Source organism: Prionailurus viverrinus, chromosome A3 (genome assembly GCF_022837055.1).
Source record: "Prionailurus viverrinus isolate Anna chromosome A3, UM_Priviv_1.0, whole genome shotgun sequence".
NCBI lineage: Eukaryota > Metazoa > Chordata > Mammalia > Carnivora > Felidae > Prionailurus > Prionailurus viverrinus.
In genome coordinates, this window is record NC_062563.1 from 16,973,460 (window position 1) to 16,996,324 (window position 22,865).

At 46.1% G+C, this 22,865-nt stretch overlaps 2 protein-coding genes across 20 annotated transcripts in view; both read right to left on the reverse strand.

Annotated features, from left to right (window-relative positions):
- Positions 1–8,072, reverse strand: part of L3MBTL1 (L3MBTL histone methyl-lysine binding protein 1) — a 40,188-nt gene extending 32,116 nt beyond the window's left edge. For 9 of the 19 annotated variants that reach the window (XR_007151081.1, XM_047853716.1, XM_047853710.1 and 6 more), the window contains exons 1-6: positions 7,713–8,070; positions 1,917–2,069; positions 1,538–1,764; positions 1,110–1,251; positions 727–877; positions 452–581 (exon numbers count right to left, since the gene is read on the reverse strand). Coding sequence is in view for 18 of the 19 variants with exons in the window: in XM_047853716.1 (XP_047709672.1) it covers positions 452–581; positions 727–877; positions 1,110–1,251; positions 1,538–1,764; positions 1,917–2,052 (786 nt within the window). In the remaining variant the exon portion in view is untranslated. Of the gene's footprint in view, positions 1–451; positions 582–726; positions 878–1,109; positions 1,252–1,537; positions 1,765–1,867; positions 2,083–7,712 lie in introns of those variants that run through there. The other 10 variants (XM_047853717.1, XM_047853715.1, XM_047853712.1 and 7 more) reach the window with 6 other exon arrangements.
- A 10,411-nt stretch (positions 8,073–18,483) lies between these two features.
- SRSF6 (serine and arginine rich splicing factor 6) lies at positions 18,484–22,577 on the reverse strand. The gene is made up of 6 exons (XM_047853727.1): positions 22,319–22,577; positions 21,948–22,096; positions 20,457–20,581; positions 19,892–20,100; positions 19,542–19,625; positions 18,484–19,445 (listed from the first exon to the last, which is right to left on the reverse strand). Exons 1-6 carry the CDS (start codon positions 22,423–22,425, stop codon positions 19,085–19,087), a joined length of 1,035 nt encoding a protein of 344 aa, XP_047709683.1. The 5' UTR covers positions 22,426–22,577; the 3' UTR covers positions 18,484–19,084.
- Between the last annotated feature and the right edge of the window lie 288 nt (positions 22,578–22,865).

A 22,865-nucleotide genomic window follows, 5' to 3' on the forward strand; every position in this document is an offset into this window, starting at 1 on the left:
CCCCTAGTGACGCAGTCTGATGACAATCTTCCTCATTCCCCTCAGAACTGCTCTGTGTGGATTTTACCTGCCCACTGGAACTTTCATGCTCTGTCTCTTCCAGCTTCTCTGCAACTAGAGCCCTGTGCTCCCAGGCCTCTGGCCTTGTGACTGGGCTCCGGTGATGGAGCTTTCCATCTGCCTACACACCTACTTGGGTGCTGCTTTATGTGAATGTGACTTAGCCCTGACACGAGACTGAGATGGGAGCTCCAGAAAGCAGGAGGGGGATTTAATCATTTTTCTCTAACCAAGTACCAGACCTGAATCAAAATGGGACCCCAAAAATATGATGAGTGAGCCATCATGTGTCTTCTCTGGCCCAGCCCCACAGCCTGGATTAACAGAGAGGGTCGTGGGAACTGAGGCAGTCTCTAGCCTCCCCTCTCCCTCCCCACTGCCCTCTTCCTACCAAGGCCTCTGGCTCTGACTCCTCCTCTGATGGGCTGTGGTATTCCCTGCGCTTCCTCTTCTTCATGGGTTTGAGGAGTTCAGAAGCGCTGGTGCTGGAGCTCTGGCCGGAGTTCTCCACTATGACTGACCTGAGAGAGGAAGGCCTGAGAGAAGGAAGCACCCACCCTGCACCACCCAGTCCCTCTCCTAAGCCCTGAACAGGAAGAGGGCTTGCCTCCCCCCCCCTCCCTCCCACAGCCAGAGCAAGTAGGGTTGCAATCCCCTCCCCCTTACCGCTCTTGGAACAGCGGTGGGCAGTCATCATTGGAAGAACCAGGATCCGGACCTGCGCTTTGCTGAGGTCCACACTCCTGGCACTGACAGTTCCCATCATCTTCTGGGGGATCCTGCGGGGGATCTTCCGGAGGGTCCTGGGGGAGGTCCGCTGCGGGGGGGGGGGGGCAAAGGGGCCTCAGGCCTCCCACCCACCACAGCCGCACCTGTCAGGCCCCGCCCACCTCAGAGCCCACGCCCCCTCAGGACCAATCCCTGGGTGCACTCACAGAACCAGGGCACCCTCACCCCAACCCCTAACCATGGAAACTCCTTGGGGAGCTCGGGCCTCGCCCCACCCGTGCAAGGCCCCAGTCTGGGGACTTGGTGGGTGGGGGTCCTACCGGGCTGTTGGGTGCCCGCATCGCCACCTCCCGCCGGGGCCTCGCCATCTTCATACTCGGCCACACCTTCTGGCCGCAGCTCTGGGCTCCGGGGCTGCTCTGCTCCTACCATGTTCAGCGGTGCGTACTCGCTTATCCGGAACTGGAGCGCAGGACGGTCTAAGGACAGGACTCCCGTACCCCCTCGACCCGTCCCCCACTCGGCACAGTCCCCTCAAGCCGCCTTACTCCGCAAGGCTCGGCTCCGGGTGCCAGGCTCCAAGCCACGCCCCCAGCAGCCCTCCAGACTCCGAGCGCCTCCACCCCAGCCATGCCCCTAGAGTCCCGCACTCAAAGCCGCACCCTGGAACCCTTTATCGAGGCCCCTTCCCCCTCCTACGCCTCGAGCCCCGCCCCTGGCCCGCTGGCCCCGCCCCGCAGACACTGACCCGCAGGCCGCTCCCAGGAGGCGGGGCCGCGGCCTCCGTCCACTCCAGGAGCCGCACTGTGGTGGCGCTGGAGCTGGCCACAGGCCCGGCGCTTAACTGCGGCAGAACGGTGGCCGTGACAGGTACACTGCCCGCCACTCGCTCCGGAGCGCCCACATGGATCGGTTCCCGCGGAAAACAAGACACGTCTAGGGCACTGCTGGGCAGGCCAAGGGTGGCCGAGCTGGCTGTGAACAAATACACGGACTGTCATGACACAGGTAAGCCTGGTGGTCGTGCCCCATGCATGTGTGTGGGCAGGTGAAAGTTTGTCTTTCTCAGGATCCATACCTGCCTAAGCAGGTATGCTCCTTCTCCCCAGACCCCTGGCTTGGCCCACCTGGGATGATGAAGGCAGTAGTGGGCAGGTGAGAGCCAGAACCTGAGCTGTCTCTGGCCACCAGGTGCACGTTGACCTCTCCTGTGGAGGGCCCCTTCAGTGTCCTCAGCATCTCCATTTCGGCATTCCCCTCCATCCTGGTAGGCCTACAAGCTGAAGACAACCCCTAGGGCAATCAGGGCAGGAGGGGGCTTCTTTGAGGAGCAGCTGGTCACCCTCAGGCTGGCAACCTGCAGAGAAAATCCTCAACCCTAGGTAGAGCAGACTGTCTTAGGAGACCAACATAAACTCTGGCTCCTGGCTCCAACCAGGTCACCCAGATGAGGGCTCTGGCCAGGCCCTGCATCTCCCCCAGACTCTGGGAGATGGGCATGCGTGAGGGTGCTCTGTAAACTGTGATGTTCTGAACTGACTCTGGGGAGTAGGCCTTGGGCCAAGGTTCTGTCTGGCCAGCTGTCACAGCGTAGCCCAGGCTAAGTCCAAACTCCCCTCTCTCAACCCTGACCTCCAGCCCCACTAGAATCAATCCCTTCTCCCTCTGGAAATTTAGAGCCCTCAAGTACCAGGTTCTCTCTCATTCACAAGGTCCATTTTCCTGGGAGATGATCTTTCCTGATCACAGTCCTTTATAACACCTGCCCACAATCCTTCAACCCCAAGCACAGAGTGCACACCGTAACATCTGTTGAACAAATGCATACATGTGAAGAACACAGAGGTATCTGAGAGCCCAGACAGTGCATGAGTTTGCTATAAAGCAAGGGCGAAAGAGGCATTTAATACAGAGGTGGTTGAACAGGTAAATATATGGGGAAAAAACACCTAATGACATAACAAATATACTTAATATCTATCATTTACTTAACTCTTAAACTATCTTGGCCACTGTTAGTGCCTTACCAGCACTGTCCAGTAGAATCTTCTGTGATGATAGAAATATCTTAGGCCTATATTGTCCAACACAGTAGTCGCTAGCCACACGTGGTCACGGAGCACTCGAAATGCGGCTAGTGTGAACGAAGAACTGAATTTTTTTAATCTTCATTTAAATTGGAATAGCCACAGTGACAACAGTTACTGTATTATACAGCAAAACTGTACACATATTATAATTGGCCTGTCGGCACTACCTACAAAACACATCTCAAAGTCTGACAACTTCTCTCCATTTCCTTGCTGCCACACTAGTGCCAACTGCTATCAGCTCTCCTTGGACTTGAGAAACTGCCTCCTAACTCATTTCCCTCCTTCCTTGCCTGCCCCCTATAGTCTATTCCCAGGCAAGAGAAAGCTTTAAAAATGTAAACCGAATCACATTATTTCCCTATCTAAAATTCTTCTATGGCTCTCTACTGACCTTAGAACAAAATCCAAGTGCTTTATCCTATAGAATCTGACCCCTGTCTTCCCCTCTGATCTTATCCTCCATCAATCTTCCCCTGTTCTCCACCCTCAACAAACACTGGTTTCCTTCTGTTGATTAACAAACATTCCCACCACAGAGCCCTTGATCCTTGCTGTTCCCTCTGCTTACAATGCTCTTCCCCATCCTCTTTGCTTGGCTGTCCCCCTCCCATCCTCCAGGCCTTGGCTCAGTGGCCATCTCCTCAGAAGAGGTCTTTCCTGGCCATTCAATTTAAAGCAGCACACCCCTCACCCATTCCACTACTGCCTATCCCATTACTGTGTTTATTTCCTTCACATCCTTCATTACAATCAATAATGATCTTCATTTACTTATTTGTGTTTGATCAGTCAACCCCACTGAGATAGAAGTTCCATGAAGGCAAAGATTTGTTATCTGTCTTGGCCACTGCTCTATGGCCAGTCCTCAGAATAGTGCCTCCACACAGTAGGTGCTAAAAAAATGTGTTGTATTTCAGTAATTTCAACTTGTTAATAAAAAGCTCTGTATATGTGATTGATACTGGGTTGCTTTAAGGTGTTAGCAGTAATTGACAATGGTTTCTGGCATACACGTTAAAGGAAAACATAGCCTAGGCTTAAGACTGACTTAAGACTATGAATCTCAGCTCCACCACTTACACCTGTGCTTCTAAGTAGCTTACCCTCTTTGAGCCTCAGTTTCTTCATGTGTAAAATGTGGCAACGGTATATGCCTCAAATGGCTGTGGTGAAGACTAAATGGACAAAATACGTAAAGTCTTGGTAGCAGCAGAGCAGACCTTCGACAAATCCAACTCCACTCCCTTTTAACAGAAATCCCAGGAAGCTTGGTAGCTTGTTGGCAAAATCAGCTTACAGTGCTCACTGTCTCTCCCAGCCTCCCTCCTGCTATTCTTGTGCATTCATTTATTTTCCAGATTTTCTTCCTTAAAATAGAGTCCATCCTCTGTATTATAGAGTATGTAATCAGGTAGACAAAGGCTAGATACATAACCTGATTAATTCAGGCAACGTTCAAACCAAGGTGTGTCCCGTATTAAAATTATAAAATAGAACTCCCTGAATTTCAATTCTCCTTATTTTGTTTTGCAAAGCTGATGTACCATTTTAAGTGCTTTTCAATAGAGTCAATCTTTTTACTCAAAACCTTGGCAGTCATTAAGAGTCAATGTGGTAGGATGCCTGCGTGGTTCAGTCAGTTGAGCGTCAGACTTGGTCATGGTCATGGTCTTGTAGTTCGTGAGTTCGAGCCCCACGTCGGGCTCTGTGCTGACAGCTCAGAGCTTGGAGCCTATTTCAGATTCTGTCTGCCTCTCCTCTGCTCTCACTCTGTCTCTCTGTCTCTGTCTCTGTCTCTGTCTCTCTCAAAAATAAACAGAATCAAAAAAAAAAAAAAAAAAGAGTCAGTATGGTTACTCCTGGAAGAATTTCATTCTGTTTCCAAACTTATCACATGCTTTAGGTGTATCCAGGAAGGGAGGCTAAGGGGACTGCCCTGCTATTCAGTTTGTTGCCCTCGTTTCAGCAAACACTGGAGGGCCAATTAGGTGTCAGCACCGTTCTGTGCCCTGCGAAGACAGTCTCAAAAAAGAGTGCTCTCATGAAGCATATATTGTAGAAATAAGGGATAGGGTTGGGCTGGAGATATAAATTTGAAAGCCATCATGTATAGCTGGCGTTGAAAACCATAAAGCTGAGTACAAAGAACAAGGTAGGAGCTTTGGAGCTCACCAAGATTTATAGGTTGGGAGGAGGAAGAAGATCTAGTAATAGAGCTTCTTATGAGGTCAGGGGGAATCCAGAAGAGTCTGAGCTTCTGGAGGACACATGAGCAAAGTTTTCAGGAAAGGGGGCCAGATCAAGTCAGGTGAGGGAGTGGACCGTTGGGGCAATAAGGAGTCATTAGAAACCTTGACAACAGCCACTTCCAAGGAGCTGTGGACATAAAAACCTGGCCGGAGTGGGTTCTAGAGAGAGATCATGGATTAGCTCAATACTTATTGAGCACCTACTATGTGCCAGGCCCTGTTCCAGGCAATGCAGATTTATCAATGAACAAAATAGACAAGCCCTGTCACAGAATCCACATTCTAGTGGGGGAAACTAACAGTAAGGATTGATCCTCGTGGGAGAATAGGAGAAAAGGAAGTGGAAACAACAGGACTACCAACTCTCTTAAGGAGGTTGTGATGTGAAGGAGAGCATGGAGTTGGGGGATGGTGTTTGGAGAGTGATGTGGTCTCAAGGAAGGGGTGTGGGGTGTTTGTTGGTTTGTTTTTAAATAGGAGATGTCACAGCATGTTCGTACCTGAGGAAAATGAGCCTATGGAGAGGAAAAAACTGACAGGGTAGGGAAGAAAGACTCAGTCTAGAAGACAAATCCTTGAATATGCAGGAGGAAAGGGGACCCAGTGCATCTGTGATGTGGAGACCCAACACACGGTAGCCTTGGGCTCCTGCCAAGAAGCACCTACTGCTTCTGTGTTCTTCCTCCCCAGCTAGACCATGAGTTCTGAGGCCTGAAACTGCTTTCTCTGTGATCTGAATTCGTTCCTCCTCTCCCGCTGCCACCCCTTGTGCTTGCAGCCCATGTGGCATTTTCATAAACACTGTCCCACCTGGTACACACAATAGCACAACCAGTCTGAAATGGCTCCCGGGCCTGAGCCAGGTGCCAGGAACATCCACTCCCACCCCTAGAGCCTGCTTGCAACTTCAGAACCCCACTTCTGTGTCCTGCGCATATATGGTTCCTTCTGCTTGGTACCTTTCCGTATCCCATAGGTCTGGAAAAATCCTAATCACCCTCCAAGATCCAGCTTGAGTGACACCTCTTCCTTGAAGTGTTCCCCAAATCCACCCCAAAACAAAGTTAATCATCTCCTTGACTGTGCTCTATTCCACCACAGTCTAATTATGCATTAACTTGTGGGTTTCTGAGATGGCACAAAGCAGCTGATGTGTAAAAAGCCTGACACAGAGGTTGCACTCAACAGTCACTGAATGAATGAATCAGAGAGCTGGGAGTAAAAAGTGGTCAACATATTAGAAACAATGATATTGAAATACATCAATGGTTTAGCCATTCATTCCTTAGGGGCTAGAATACAATTTCCTCCAGCGTTGCTCAGAGGCTAGGGGAGGAGGGGATAAAGAGGCAGTCAGCTACCCTGAAGGCAGCCCTGGGCAGTCAACTTCTCTGGGAATTGCCCTCAGCCAGGGGAGCTGCCTCGCCCAAGTGCCCTCTCCTGGAAGCAGCCATCCTGTCAGACTAGTTGATAAAGGGTAGAAGGGCCTTGCCCCTTGCCTCAATTTGGGTTATCTCAGCAGGGCCATGTCCCTTCCAGAGCAATCCCTGGGACAGGTTGAAGCCTCTGCAGAGACTACGTTGGCAGTTCAACTTCTGCCCACCACTTTGCTGTCTTCACTGTCCTACAGGTGATACTCCCAAGGGCACTCCAGTAAGTCTGCGCTCACATCTCCCTCCCGGAGTCTGGTTTCAGGGAACCCGACCTAAAACAGTCATTGGGTCCCTGGGACAGAGCGGTCTCTGGCACATAGCATATGCTCGGTAAACATTTATTGAATGAGTATGTCCCTGTTTATTTTCCCTTCCTATCTGCTAAGGTTCTTCCCACAGCTTGCCCTTCAAGGCTTCGTATACAACAGACGCTCAATAAAGGCCCTGGCTCTAGGTGTTGGGAGTGGGGTTAGCGCCCCAGACATCCCCACACGCCTAAACACACACACACTCAGCCCCAGCGAGATCGGGCGCCACAAACTTGGGGCCTGCCCCCAGCAGCTGCGGCCGGGACGCGGGAGGGGCGAAAGCCGGCTCCAGGGTCGGGACCGCCGCCCGCCCGCCCGTCCTCGGAGGACTGGTACAGACGGCGGCGGGCGGGGCGGCCACCGACTCGTCGGCCACGCGCAACGGTTACTTTTTAAAACGCCAAAATGGCGGAATTCTTTTTATTCTTTCCCTTTATGGCAAAATAATAATCCCATTTCCCGTTATAAAAATCGGAAACCAACGGTAGGAAGAAGAAAGTTTGCCAGATGACCCATTTCCTAAGAAACCCCAAAGCCCGCCCTCTACACCTTCCGTCGTATTAATGAAAAACTCTTAATTGACTGCATTTCGCTGAAGACGGAGCCGCCGCCTCTCCCAGGCGCGGTCGCGGCCCCCAGCCCCGCAGCGGCCGGCCCCAGCCCCGGTAGCGCTCCGCCCGGACCCCTTCCGCCCCGCTCCCCCCGCCCTCGTCCCCAGCCCGCGTCCCCCGCCGGAGGCGCTCGCCACGAGCCGCGCGCCCGGACCGCGCTTTGGGCACCTGCGGCAGGGCGGGCGGCACCCCATACCCTGGGCCAAGCCCCCGCCGCGGGGTCCCTTACCTGCGAGGCCCGCCCGTGGCCGCCCGGTGCCGAGCCGCCGTCCGAGCCCCGCGCGGCGCGCGCCTGCGCGCAGAAGGGGCGGGCCCGCCTCCCTGCAGGACGCGGGGCGAGCGCCGAGTGGGAGCAGGGGGCGCGGGCCCGGCCGCGTGGGCCTAGTGGCCTCTCCCCTCGCCTTCTCCGCGGAGACTCATCCTGCCCCCCACCCTCCGCATCTCGGCCAACTGTGTGCAGGGGGCGCGGGACCCGCCGAACCGGAGAGCGACCCTGCTGGGCCCTAGCGGAGTGGCCAGTGACAAAAGACGGGGTTGCACTCCCGCACGCGTCCCGGCTAGGGCGCTGCGGTGCCCAACGCCCTCCTACCGCGCCGCCCCACCCCCAGCCTGGAGAAGAGGAGCCAAGGAGCGTCAGACAACGGCCTCACAATGGGTGAAGGGGCGTGCGACCAGAGGAAAAGGCCTAGGGGGGCGTGGGTTCCGATTCTGACCCTGCCTGGCGTAAAGGGCGGCACTGACCAAACCTGCGTTTGGATGACCCTGTTGCCACGGCTGCTAGTGTGACCTGGAGGACATCATTTAATCCTGGCACTAATTTCTCCATTTGTAAAGACTAACCTACTTCATGGCATATAGTTCCTGTTTTGGTGTTACCTTGAGCAAGTCACTGCTTCCCTGTGCTTCAGTTCCCTTGATCTAACTGGAAAGTGGATGTAATAACATACTGCATGCAGATGAAAACAGGGCAACTCTTGGTCCAGCCTAGAGCTGGGGGCTCCTCTCCCACACCAAAGGATTTAACCTAATCCCTCATTTTACAGAAAAAGGACACTGCTGTCCATTTGGCCTGCTAAGATCATGACCACAGTCAGACCTCCAGCCTCCTGACTTGGTCCCAATGAGAAAAAGATTCCTAATTAATTGTAGGCAAATTCCCCAAGTTGTGATCATCAGATTTAAACCTGGTTTAAATAAACCAGACTTTATTCTGGTTGCCACGCCAACGCATTACATGTGTTCTTCCTTGCTGCAATGTCAATTTTTAATCACATCTCATATTATTGGGAACAGAACTGCATCAGTTGAGGATGCTGGTTGCCATAACAATGTAAGTCTCTTTATACACACCAATACACACACAACCATCCGCTCTTTTTTTCTCTCATCTCTACCCAGACTGCTTGTTCTAGATTTTCCAAAAGGTTTATTTTAGGTATTCAGATTACAAGAAAGTGATGGAACTACACCAACACATGGCTTCTCAATTACAAATGCATCTTTCAGACAGTGATTCAGACAGACAAGTGGAATCTGAGCCAGCAGGATGCAGGAACGAACAGGAGTTGCTAAGACATTATTCTGCCCATTACCAGTATTTGGTTGGTCCAGATACTTTTGGTGGTCTTGCTTGCTTGAAAACCTTCAGGGATGCAGAGCTCCTCCCAAGTTGATGTGATTTGGGGAAGGTTCTCTCACAGAGCCAGCGTTTATTGTGCTGCGCCAGAATGCCCTCAAAAGCAAGTGAGCTAGTCCAATCTTTCCCTCAAGTGATGCCCCCCTTCTATATGTCAGTAGCCCCAAGGTCTTCTCCAAGTTAACCTTCCACCCCAGTGGACCCAAATTTGATTGAAATGTTGATAGCAGAAGCACAGAGAAAACTGTTGTGAGCAGCCAACAACTTTCTGTTCCTACAAAATTTAGTTCACTCTTGGTGCAGTCACTGTTTTAGGAAAATCATCAAAACGTGCCCTTTATGTAAGTGTGCAAACATCTCTGGTTCTGACAGAAGATTTTACTAACAGGAAGCCCTTTCTAGCATAAACATGCCAAAATCCTAGGTAAAATATTACAAGAAAAAAAGGAAACCAGCAAAGGAGGAAGAAGAGTGAATTCATGGTTGAATTTGCAATAAGGGGAACGAACAGGAGTCAGAAACAAGAGGGAAACAGAGCAATAAGGAAGGGGTGGCCTGGTGTCCTTCTTGTCCTGGAGGCTGTTATTGGATAGACAGGGACCAGCTGCTAAGGACCGGGGTTTCATCACACACTTCATGGCAGGAGATGGGATCTTAAGTCCAGGTGATACCAGGAGCAGGTACTGAAAAACGCATGAAAAGACCACATCCCCAGACAATGTAATTGTGGGCTCCATAGTGGGAAAGGCAGGGGAGACACAAGATACAAGTTTCCAAATATGATTAGCTTCAGGTCCTGCTTCCCCCAGAGCATGGGTTTTTATTACCCCAAACTTCAGACGTTGACAAAGTTTACATTTGGGTTTGGGAACTGAAGCTTCTATTTGTAACCGCTAGGAAAAAAACTTGTTTCAGTGAAGCCCAGAGCTTCAGCTATTTCATTTCCTTCACCCTCACTCTGTAAATATCTGAACCTTGTTCTCAACAATTTGTCTTATGATGATCCTGAGGAACCCAACAAAAAAAGAATCAGCTGACCAAGCCATATTCATTTTCTATCAAGGAACAAACTGGTGGCTTAAAACGACACAAATGATCAAAGCCCAAATTGGGTCTCACTGGGTCTCAAGGGGTTTTATTTCCCAGTACCAAGGATTTTCTCCCCAAGGAATTTACCTTGTCAAGGGGACAAACACCACTTAGGAAAGGTGGACCAAGAACCGAAGTCTATACAAGCCATTATTTTGCTTTACTCTGACTCTATCTGCTCCAGGGCATCTTCTGGTGTCATTTATCAGATACCTCCATTTAGGCTATGACAGAACACCACAGACTATACTAGGTGACTTACAAAAAAAGCTTATTTCTCACAGTTCTGGAGGCTAGAAAATCCAAGATCAAGGCACTGGCAGATTTCATGTCTAGTGAAGGCCTGCTTCCTGGCTTCACCAACAGTCATCTCCCTGCTCTGTCCTCACACGGCAGGAGGAGCAAGGGATCTTTTATAAGGGTGCTAATTCTAATCATGAGGGCGCCACCTTCATGACCTAATTACCTCCCAGAATCCGTACCTCCAAATATCATCACATTGGGGATGTTTCTACATGAATTTTGGGGGATATAAACATTCAGTCCATAGCACGTCATATCCCACAATCAGCTGTTTGGATGAGGTTGGAACTTACCTTCCAATCTCCCTTCTTCCACTCAAGGAACACACATTGGCTTTCTGGTACAAACCAGCTACTTGGATGGTGTTGGCCAGGTATGGGGGTGGCAGAGTAGGTGGGCATCTCCCTTAGAAAAGCTTATCTACTGAGAGGCAAAAATAAAGTTCCTTGGTGTACTTATTAACTCAAGAACCTCTCCCAGGCTTTGGACAGGAAATGAAAAAAGTCAACCTTTCAACTTTGCTTTATTTAGCAACATCAAGTTAGTGTAAGGTTTTATACTTTATTGAAATACGAAATATTTGTTATCTGTTAAGAAACATGGCACACACTCCAACTGAGTAAATCTGAAGAGAATTTAACAAAGGGTCTATTTTTAAAGGGATGGGCAGGTTGTTGGAAAATCACAATTATTAGAGTAAAACCATTGGGGCTAGGAAAGAAAGGGGAGACTGTGGTTATCAGGACTCGGAACAAGAGGGCCATATGTAGCACACTATGCCCTTCAGATGAGGACCACCACCAGCCTGAACCCTACAGAGAGGAGGCTGTGGAAATAGGTGTTTCAATCTCAATCTTTTCGCTCTCCTTTCCTACTGCTTTTCCCTAATGGCTGAACCTAATCAGAAATCAGAGGGCAAAAGAGTATGTGGACGGAGCCAATAGAGATTAACTTCCTGGGGCTCAGAACAGAGAATGGAGGCGTGGTGGTGTGGGAGGGCCAAATGTAAAGTGTCTATTTGTTTAGGCAAAATGAAATTACTAACCCCCTAAGTTTTTCTTCTTCGTACACAGGTTGGTGGATTTAGGCTGGGCAGTCTCAAGCTGTAGGCTTGAGGCTAACAGGCACCTTCCCTTACCCCCTGACACCTGTCTCATATCCTAGGACCAGCAGGCTGACAGAGGGATATTATTCTCATAGTGATGGTAGAGATGCAAAAGACCAAGTCCATTTGTGTAAGCCATTTAAGCCTTTAGTCATGTTGTATGTTTCCTGTAGCTACAGTAACTAATTACCATAAATTTGGTGACTTATTAAAACAAAAATTTATTACCTTGCAGTTGTGGAGCTCTGAAGTCCAAAATGGGTTTCATTAGTCCATATGGATTGAGGGGATGTTTAGCCTGGAGAGGACCTTCACAAGGTTAAGCTGTGGGCAGGGCTGTGCTCCCTCCAGAGGCTTTAGAGAACTGTTTTCTTGTCTTGAGGTTCCTTCTGTTTTCATAGCCACAGCGTAGCATCTTCTGGTGTCTGATTTTGCTTGTTTTTGCATCAGCTTTTTCTGGTCCTTTTACCTTCCAGCCTATTGTGATTACACTGAGCCCGCTTGGATAATCCAGGATAAGCTTCCCATTTCCAGACCTTAATTTAGTCACACCTACAAAGTTCCTTTTACCACATTAGGTAACATATTCACAAGTTACAGGGTTAGAAGACAGGCATCTTTGGGGAAGGGGAGGGCAGTATCTAGTCTACTAAACATGTCATGCCTACCAAAATTCCACTGGTCAAAATCAAAGGACAGGAGGTACTCTGCTCATTAAGGGAGGATGGGGATATATGTATACACACACACACACACACACATATATACACACTCACACACACCTATAAAAGAATCTGGCAAGGCCTTTAAGAAGTATTTACTGAATGTGAGTTTAGACTATTATGACTCAGGTATCATACTGATCATCTTACTATAATCACAGCCACAGCTATCCAGGCTTGAGTTCCTGCTGGGTCCGCAAGGGAATGTCATCTATAGCAAAGGTGGATACAAGCTGTAATTTAAGATCTTATTTGTGCATCCCAATTATAATGCTGCTGTGTATGCTACAATGACACTGAAATTTAGGCTCTGAATTTCCTTCTCCCTCTACTCCTATCACCCAGAACAAGAGGACACATTATTTACTTTAAACCCTTCTCTGAAGGTGAAGAGATTCTGCAGGAATACTAAAGTTTCCTCACTCCTTTGCCAGAACTGGCCCAGAATTCAGCTGAACATCTATTAAGGCAGGGAGTCCACATACTACTTGCTTTGCTCTGAGGAGGTTAAAGCAAACCTAGAGTGCTGTTGCTACTAGTGGGCCCCATTCTGTAAGGATACTGACAAACCAAATTCAAAACTGATGAACTGAAAAGGGCTGAGTGGATGTTTAGCCTGCAGAAGACCTTCCCAAGAGCAGACAGTACTATGATCTGTGGGGCCTGAGAAAGATCCAACTAGTAGCAATGAACACCCAAAAGTCCAGACTATACTCACAAAATACCATTTCCAAATAAAGATAACCAGAGCTCACTGGAGAAATGGCTGCCTCCAGATCTGAGATTAGAGAGAGGAGCCTGGAAATCTCATCATATTAGAAAGAAAAGAAACTGATAAAGATTATTAGGGTTGCTTCAAATGAACTCATGAGGCAACCTGAGTTGACTTTCATGAACCAAAGACAGAACAAGGCAACATCAATAAGGAGAACTGCAATGGATTTAAAAAAAAAAAAAAAAAAGGTGTGTAAAATCACGGTTTGTGGGTTTAATAATAGATTCAGGAAAAGATCATCAATGGCTGCCAATGACAAAAAGATACCCAAGTAGTTTTGGGAAGGAAAACAAAACAGAATCTGATAAAACCTCTAAAATAATGGGTCTCAAGTTTGAATAAGCACCAGAATCACTTGGAAGGCTTATTGTAACACCTATGGCTGGACTCCACTTAGTTTCTGATTCTAGGGTGGGGCTTGAGAAACTGTTTTTAACAAATTCCCATATGATGCTGATGTTACTGGGCCAGGCACACTTTGAGAACCATCGTATTGTTCTTAGATCTAGTCTAGAACATGCTAAATATCATTAGCATGAAATCAGCAAAATCAAGACTGAAAAACTACTCAATAGTGGCCTTCAAAAAATATACTGCAAGGGACAAGAGAACAAAGAGATTTAGGTCTTTCAGTCGTATATAGTGAACGGTCTTCAGCTGGAGTATCTAGGATTTCCTTCAAAATTATCTGGAGAGGAAATGGACAGACATACGTTGTTAAAGCTGAATTAAGTATTCAGGAGTTGGTTCACCATACTATTCTCTAACTGGTGCTTGCAAGCTCATAAAATCAAAGTAACAGCAATATATTTAAATAGTATACTCAAGGCTGTTCATGAATAGCTAAAAAGTAGCAGTGGTCACTTAATCAGATACTTGGGCACCATAATCAGCAACTGTGCTTTGCCTACCATTTCCTCAATTGGCTAGGAAAGAAAGTATTAGGGTTTGACTACAGAGTATTTTAGTCCGTGGAGTGACTGTGCCAATGTTTTGATAACAGCATTTACCCCCACAACAATACTAGAGGGCATGGTTTTACACAAGAGAACATGGCTTATTTTCTATGGAATCTATTAATCTCTCCTCTATTTAAAGTAGCCTCCTGCTCCCTTTTTGGCCCTGGGCTAGGAGAACCACACTCCAGCTTTCAGTGGTAATGGTGTACTCTCTGATGCTATCCACACTCTCCCTTCAGCAGCTCTTAAACTTGAATATTAGCTCCTTCTCTTCCTAAAAACAAAAACCCCTTTTCTTAACTTTATTTATAAGACAGTCTATTCACAGGAAGTACTGCCTTACAGGTTATTATAAGATGACTGGACATGATTAGCTGAAGATAATCTCATTCTTGTGATATTCCTGCTAAAAATGCAATGAGACAGCAGACAAACCCAAATTGAGGGCAATTCTACAAATAATTGTCCTCTACTTTTCAAAAATGACAAGGCCAAGAAAAAGGCTGAGGACGTGGTCCAGATTAAAGGAGACCGAAAAGCCATGACAACAAAACGTGGCAAATGATCCTGAACCAATAGAAAAAAAAGACAAAGAATTATTAGTGGTCAACTGGGACAGATCTATGGAGCATGGATTAGACAACAGTACTTTATTGATGTTATCTTTGGTAGGCACTGTAGTTTAACAGAGAATGTCCCATTCCTAGGAATTAGTTTTTAAGGAAAAAACAGCAAGATGTCTCTTATTTTCATGATTCAGGAAAAAAATTTTTGTAAATGAAACAAAGTATAATTAGTGATGGGAAAAGGGTACAGTTTTTTGTACAAGATTTTTCTGTTTATCAAAATTATTACTTAAAAAGTCTATTCATTCTCTACTCTCTGAGCCTTCCTTAATCTGAGTGCTTTTCACTAGGAGGAATTATCTGACATTGTTTTTTTGTTTTTCTTTAACGGTTTAGGGCTGTTAGGGACTGAACCAGGATTTAAAGCTTGCCTCTGCTAATAAATCTTCATGCTAATTCCATGATTTCCTCAGAAATGATATTGAAAATGGGTATAAACGAGTGTAAACAGTAAATAAAAACTTAATTACTAAGTTTCCTAGTGCTTGAGCTGTAATACTCAGTACCACCTGCTTTTGCAAAATTCCAATGAGCTCTGATGAGACTACCCGGCAAATACCAGTTCTTTTAGATTTACATCTCCAGAAGGATACACAAGAAACTAGTGTTCCTGGCTTCTTCCATGGGGTCAAAGGTGAAATTTGCCACGTTAACCTTTTTAGATCTCTCAATTTTTGACTCCTTTCTATTCAAGTATTATAAAAGGTTAATCACTTAAGTACTATACTGAGGGCCCATCTGTAGGGTTGCTGTAACCTAGCCAAGCAAATCTAAACAAGCTATTGAGGACCTAGATCAATTACACAACTGCCATTAACTCATCCTTTTGGCAAATGGAAACCTGGTGTTAAACATACATAGATCCATCTTATTCAAGATGTGGTCATTGCCTCAAAAAGTTCAAAATTTAATGTGTAAATTGGTAATTAGTAGGTACCAAACCATGTAAAAAAAACTTTATCGTTTGAGCTCTAAAGGAAAGATACCTTATATTCCCAAGTATATATTAATTTTGCAATTAAAATTAAGTCAAAACTTAAGAACAAAACATCCAACAGCCATAGGACTGAAATTGGATAAAGTCAGAAAACTGCCTTCGGAAAACAAGGTAAATAATAAAAATGTGAGGTTTCCTAAATGTAAACTGCCGAAGTTTAGAGTGCTCCAAGTCTAAATTAAGGAAATTAGGTTAAGGACTTTGGAAAAGGTGATTAAAGCTTCCTGGTTTACCTGAAAAATACGTCACAGAAAATGCTCAAACCACTATTAAGGTAACAGGTAAATTTTATGTGTAAACAAAGCAAGACAATACAAAAAAGTTTCATATGGTTAATCCTTCACAACAGCAGATAGTACTTATTATGGCTATTACATGTCATAGGACAACATGTTCCTGATATTAATCTCTATTTTCAAAAAAAGATTTTAAGTAATCTCTACACCCAACATGGGGCTCAAGCCATAAACCCCAAGGTCAAGAGTCTATGCTCCACTGATGGGGCCAGCCAGGTTTCCTGATCATCATCTTTAATCTCCACAACTCATGGCTTGTCCTTGCCAATTTCATGGATGACATTAAAGCACAACGACTTGCCCAAGATAAACCATCCACTATGTAGATCCTAAAACAGGTCTCTGAGGAACTGAAAAGCCCTTTTCCTCATACTCAAGTCAGGAATGGCTTACCAACTGGCAACTCTAGTTGAAAAAACTATTTACCAAATATTTGGTACTAAGTGGGAATACACAATAAATCCAAAACCAGCAACCCTCAGTAAGCATTTTATTGAGGAGATAAAGCATAAAGTAGGTTAACAAAGTGGGGAAAAGAAGATACCAAGATGAAAGGTAGTAACAACACAGGACTGGAATGTAAATCACAGGAACTGGTAGGACTCAAATTGGCCTTAAAGGCACTATGGCGTGTCAGTCAACACTATCAGGTAAAAAGAAAGGGGAATCGAGATGTTGCTCATTTCTATTTTTGCGCTCAGTTTAATACTCTATCTAGCCAAGGATTTACACATGGCATGTTGCAGACTCTCAGATTCTACTGATAAGTTAGCAAGGAACTAATAAACATTTCAGCAGTCAACTCTGTTCTCAAGTGGGCCAGTGCTATCGTGGTTTAGGTATATCCAATGACATTGAGGTCCACAGGGATAGAATAGGACTAGATTCTCAATAAGCTGGTCTTTGCTATTACCAGGAAACTTTTATGGGCATAGGCACTTACCCATATAATTACCCACTTTGGGGGCAAGCAAGCTAACAACGTAGGTAAACCTGCCCATTACCATGTGAGGTTAGACTAACACAAGAAAGCCCAGTTGAAAGATGTTTTACACTTTTACAAAGTCAAATTTCACACTGCAATATTCCCCCCTCCTTCCTTTTTAAAAGGCTGTGGTTTTAAAAGCTTTTGTTCTTTCCCTGAAAACGAGAAAACTTTGGTCAAAGCCAATTCTTAAACCAACTTGTTCTTTAACCAAATTTTGAAGGGCAGCTGGAGGAGATGTGCCTCTTCGTGAATTGTAACTTCTGTTCTTTCAAGTAGGAAAATAACTACAATCACAGACACTAATGTCTTCTTTCAAATTCTGAAGTTTATACTGGGGAAAAAACCCATTTCTTGTGAATATCTAAACTTTAAAACAGTATGAGAGTAAAGAAAAGAAAATAAGGTCATGGAAGAAGCATCAGCCTTTTAGGGCACTATTTTCCTAAGAGTAGGCTCTAAAATTTTCTAACAGGAAGCTCAGAAATTTCTGAATAACAAATCTTTCTATGCACTAGCAAGTACTCCTCCCAGCTACTCTGGGATTTTGACACCTAACATCTTTGACTCAATTTTCTCAAGCAGCCTCATCTCAGGTATGCCTTCTGGATTATTGGAACCTACAAACCAACTCTAGATTATCATGCTTTCTAGTCACATCTGTGGCATGATGAGCACTATGCCACTATGCCCCACTATAGTACAATCCAGTCCTTGACACCTTATGCAGTGACAGATCCTAGAAGATAATAAAGCGGAGTCAAACAATCTGTATCTTGGTTTCAAACCAAGATTAACGAGTGCTTTTAAATGGAATTAAAGTATCTGAACATAAAAATAGAGGGTAATTCATTTCTCAAATTGCAACTTCAACTAATTAGGTTTATAGATGCATGGACCCATTGGTTATCCAGTAACTCCTACAAATTTGCAGTATAATTTGGCTCCCACAGCATATATTAAAGTACAGAAAATTTAGAGGTTACCCATGTAAATTCTTTTCAAGCCCACCATATGCTGTAAAGTTACAAGGATGATCTAATCAATTATCACATAACCCCATCAACCATTAACGACTGATGGCTGGGTGGAATTTCACTCTAATCAGCAACCAATTTTACCAAGCAACCTGTTAAGTGCCTGTTAAATATAATAATCTTCCAGCTGAAAATGCAGTATTTGCTTTTCTACTTTGAACAAGAATATGCTAAATTTCCAATCAAAGAAAGGCTACTTCCATTTTCATACAACACTAAAGACCATGGAACCATATTCTAACAAAACACTAATTACACTGACCATTTCTCCATAAAGTGGGATTACCAGGCTAAATGGGTTCTCAAGTATTAAGAACTACTTCTAGAGTTCAATTAAATTTAAGTTGAAAAGTTTTCATCATTTAAAATCCACTAACTTAGGCAAAATCGTATAATAGACGGACCACGAAATACCTTTTAAACTCAAAGGGGCAGATAGGACTTTGGCAAATTTGATTAACAGCACAAAATGTTATCCAAATCCAATAATTTATTGCTGGTCTGAGGCTTGCCTTCTTTTACACTTTGAATTTACATTGTTTCCACAAAGAGTAGATTACCAATATTTAAAGGAATTTAATAGTGACCTATTCAGTAAGGCAATTATCTTGGTAGCAAATTTTTATTGAAATCTTACATAACTCAAGCTTATAAAAAGCCAACATAATTGAAAATTGGGTTCTCCCTCTAAAGCCTTAGGTATTCAAAGCTTGAAACGGTTAATTTAAAAGTAAGCAAACAAAACAACAAAACCCCTGCAGCAGATCCTGCTGAAATACTTAAAAAAAATCTAAATGAGCTTAATCTTTACAAAAGTTATTTTAGCTCAAAAGCTATAAAATCAAAGTTATCTTAATTCTACAAAGAAGGGAGAGGATCTTTGACTTCATGCCACCATTTCTTTAGAACCTCATCTTTTTCATCAAATTTGGCCACAAATCAAATTTCTGTGTGCCCCTGTTTTCAGGAGATTCCTCTTGCAAAGAGGCCAAGTACAAACATGGAAGAGTAACTGCTTAAGCAAGTAGGAAAGTGTTCCATAATAGTGTGCAAAGAATGTAGAGTTCTAAGTTAATCTCTGGAACTCGATCTGGACCGTGACCTCGACTTTGAACGAGATCTAGAACGGGATCTTGAAGCTCTTTTTGGTGGAGGGGACACAGAACGTGCCTTTGAGGGTGGAGCAGGTAGGGGTGAATTTGAACGAGACTGGCTCCTTGATCTAGATTTTGACTTTATATCACCTTTTCCATTTTCTTTGGGGGAACGAGATCGAGAACGAGACCTGCTTCGAGATTTCTCATACTCCTTAGATCTGCTCCGAGAGCGTGAACGGGAGCCCCGATCAGACTTGGGCTTAGATTTGCTTTTTGATCTGGATTTCCTGCCTTTTGATCGAGAACGTGATCGACCTTTGCTCCGAGACCTGGATCTGGACAAGAAGAGCCAGATTTTTTTCTCAATACCTTGCCAGAACATACAAATAGAGTAACATTCAGAAAAAAAGATCTAACAGCTCATTATTTACCTGGAGCGACTTTTTGAGATACTTCGAGATCTACTGCGGCTGCTCCTGCGACTCCTACTTCGTGACCTTCTTCTAGACCGTGACCTATAACAAAAGATGCAATAAAAAACATTAATCTCACATCTCAACACAAACTTTTGTGTCATTTACAAAAAACAGTAAACAAAATATAATTTCTTACCATAAATTAAGTCCACCTTAAAACATTGAAAAGAACCTCAATGATGCACAACACAAGAGACTACATACTGAATTTCAACTAAGCATCAATTGAAATACTGCTGCTTGAATTTTTCTTTGCTCTTAGCAAATATGGTTTCTTCTCCTTTCCCTGTATTTCAACAAATTACCTTGATCTGCTTCCAGAATAAGACCGCCTGTGGCTCGTTCGTGGTTTATCCTCAATGAGCCTGATATTTCTGCCATTTATTTCTGTACCATCCAGTTTATCCAAAGCACGCTTCATGTCAGAGTAGGAACGAAACTCAATCACGCCTTCGTTTGTGCGTTCTTTGTGAGCATCCGCATAGGTTACTTCACCTGCTTGTCTCATGAAATCCTAAAGAAGCAACAAGATTAAACTCAGAAATGTAATGAAAAAAATCTACGTACTGTACTGGATTCTCAGAAATTTAAGAAAAAAGTGAAGCAAAAGCCTACCTTTTAAACATTAGCCATATCGTTTTTTTTTTTTAATTTATTTTGAAAGAGAGCACACACACGGGTAGGTGGAGCAGCAGAGAGAGAGAGAGGATCCCAAGCAGGCGCCGAGCTATCAGCGCGGAGCCCGGATGTGGGGCTCAAACCCACCCAACTGTGAGATCATGACCTGAGCTGAAATCAAGAGTCAGATGTTTAACTGAGCCACCCAGGTGCCCCAGCCGTATCATTTTTATCTCAAATTATAGCACATACCTTTAAATCTTGCCAACTGCAACGACTAGAAAGATTTTCTACAATAAGCCTGAATTCTGTACGAACAGGTGGTCCATATTTGTCTCTGCCAGAGGTTCTCCGACTGCTGTATCCACCTCCACCACCTTTATCACATGAAGAGAATAATTAGATGCTTTGTAATGACAGGGATGCATGTTTTTTGAAAGTTAGTACAAACATATCAACTTTTATTTACTGGAGTAGGACTTTGCTATTATACTGCTAAACCTTCGATACAGTTGTGATTTGCCATAAATTAAATTAAGGGCAAGTCAAATAGACTAAATCCAACTAAACTTCTCCTACAATCTGTTAGAGAGTGACTGCTCCTTTATTCAATTTACCTCGCTAAGTTTTATTTTACAGAACATTGTAAAATATAAAACTTAACTGATTACATGCATTTCTACATTTTACAAAAATGTTTACTAGTTACACTAAGTACTTACATCACAGTGTGAGGTTTTTGGTGGTGGTTTGGCCACAAAACACGCAAGGTAACAGTCACCTAGTTCAGATTAACCAGTTTTGTCTAACCCTTGGAATCCTCACCATCACCCTGCGTCTAATGGCAAAAGGCTGCTGTCGTCATGGCTTCCGGTAAGGTCAGCCAAAGGGTCATAGGGCAAGGGTCACACAATGTATGGAAAAGCCAAGGCCAATCAGGAAAGGCAGTCATCTTAGCCTCAGTGGACACAGCCTCAGCCCCATTGGTCACTTTCAAATTGAAACATCAAGGACTTGTTAAAAAGTTTGAATTCAACATGCAACAATTTCAACATCAAACATTTAACATAACCAAACCCCTCCCACCTCCTCCCAGTAACATGCCCCAAATAATTCAAATGCAGCATAAAGCTCATTTAAATCTGTGTGGTACTATACCACATTAGTTAAAAATAGTATTTTCTTTGGCCCCTGCCAATTTTAATCACTCTAAGACCTAAACTTAAAACTCCTCCCCTTACCCCGTCCCCACCCCACCCCCACCCCAGCCTGCCCTCAAACTTCTACTCTAAAACATTCACATTTCTAGCTAAAGCACTGTCAGGTAAGCAAGGGGATACAACAAATACTGCCATCCCTCACTTCCTCCGTGGGCAGAGCCCACGACAGTGCTGACAGGGGCCCAAGCCACCCCCCGCCCCCAACTTAGCAAAAAAAACAAAAAAAAACAAAAAACAAAACAAAAAAAACAACAACAAAAAACCCCCACAACAACAAAATTAAATATATAAGCCCCAAAACAGCCCAACCCTGGCTAGGCAAAACCCACAACCCAATCCCCGCGCTCCGGCGTCCCGTAGCTGTCCCGGGCAGGCGTGAAGGCAGCGGCGCCCGGGGACACTGGAGCCAGTGGACCCCTGCCACCGCGCCTGCCCGGGCTGGGAGGCCCCACCCCGCCCACCCTAAGCCTGCGCCCGCCCCCCAGGATCCCAAGGACGCGGAGCGCGCGGGGGTGGGACTCACTGCGGCTTCCGTAGCTGTAGCCGTCGCGATCGCGGCGCGGGCCCCGGGCGTGCTCCACGATCACGCGCTCGCCGCAGAGCTCTTTGCCGTTCAGTTCGTAAACGGCGTCGTCGGCGTCGCGGGAGTCCTCGAACTCCACGAAGCCGTACCTGGGGGCGGTGCGAGAGCCGGGAACCGGCAGGCGACGTTAGGCCGGGGGCGCGCACGCCCGCGCGCCCACCCTCCGCGCGCGCTCCCGCGACCCCGCGCCGCCGCCATTTTGGAGGCCCTGCCACGCGGCGCCGCGGCCTGGGCCATCTTCTGTCCAGCGGACCCCGCCGCCGCCAGACCCAGGACACTGCGGACGGACGCGGGCTCCAGGCCGGACTCACCCATTTTTGAGGTCTATTTCGAGGAGACGGCCATAGCCGCTAAAAAAGCGCTGGATGTCCTTTTCCCGGACGTTGTAGCTAAGGCGTCCTATGTAGACGCGCGGCATGTCTGTGGCGGGCGAGGGGCCCGAAGGCTGGCGTCGAACGGCTGACCGCAAAGCAGGAGCCGCGGTGCGGGTGCGGGGACGGCGAGAGCCCGAACACGCGCCTCACACCGCAGCGGCGGCCGAGTCCAGCCACACAATGGTGCGCGCGCGCCAGAGCTGCACTATAAGGGAGGGCGAGCTGGGGGCGGGGCCAGCGCGTGGCGTCAGCGCGCAGCACGTACCCTCCCGCTCTGGAGCCCAGGGCTCGGGGGTGACTTGCAGGTCCACTTCCGCGAGGTTTTGGGGAAGTGCAGTTCTGCTCGCTTACACAATTTTCTCCACCCATTATTGTAAACGTAGTTTTCCGTCGTCGAGCCACAGACTTGTCTTCTAATTTGTACTTTTTAAAAAACCTCCTTGGTGTGATCTCTCCGGGACAGGAGCTTGAGAGGCAGTTCCGG

What these genes read in the sequence shown, in the direction of transcription:
- SRSF6 (XM_047853727.1), bottom strand. Translation starts at nt 22,425, where the DNA reads ATGCCGCGCGTCTACATAGGACGCCTTAGCTACAACGTCCGGGAAAAG. An exon ending in GAAATAGACCTCAAAAATGG is followed by an intron (nt 22,097 to 22,318) that starts GTGAGTCCGGCC and finishes CACCGCCCCCAG; the next exon opens with GTACGGCTTCGTGGAGTTCG. An exon ending in ATCTCAAAAAGTCGCTCCAG is followed by an intron (nt 19,446 to 19,541) that starts GTAAATAATGAG and finishes CTTCTTGTCCAG; the next exon opens with ATCCAGGTCTCGGAGCAAAG.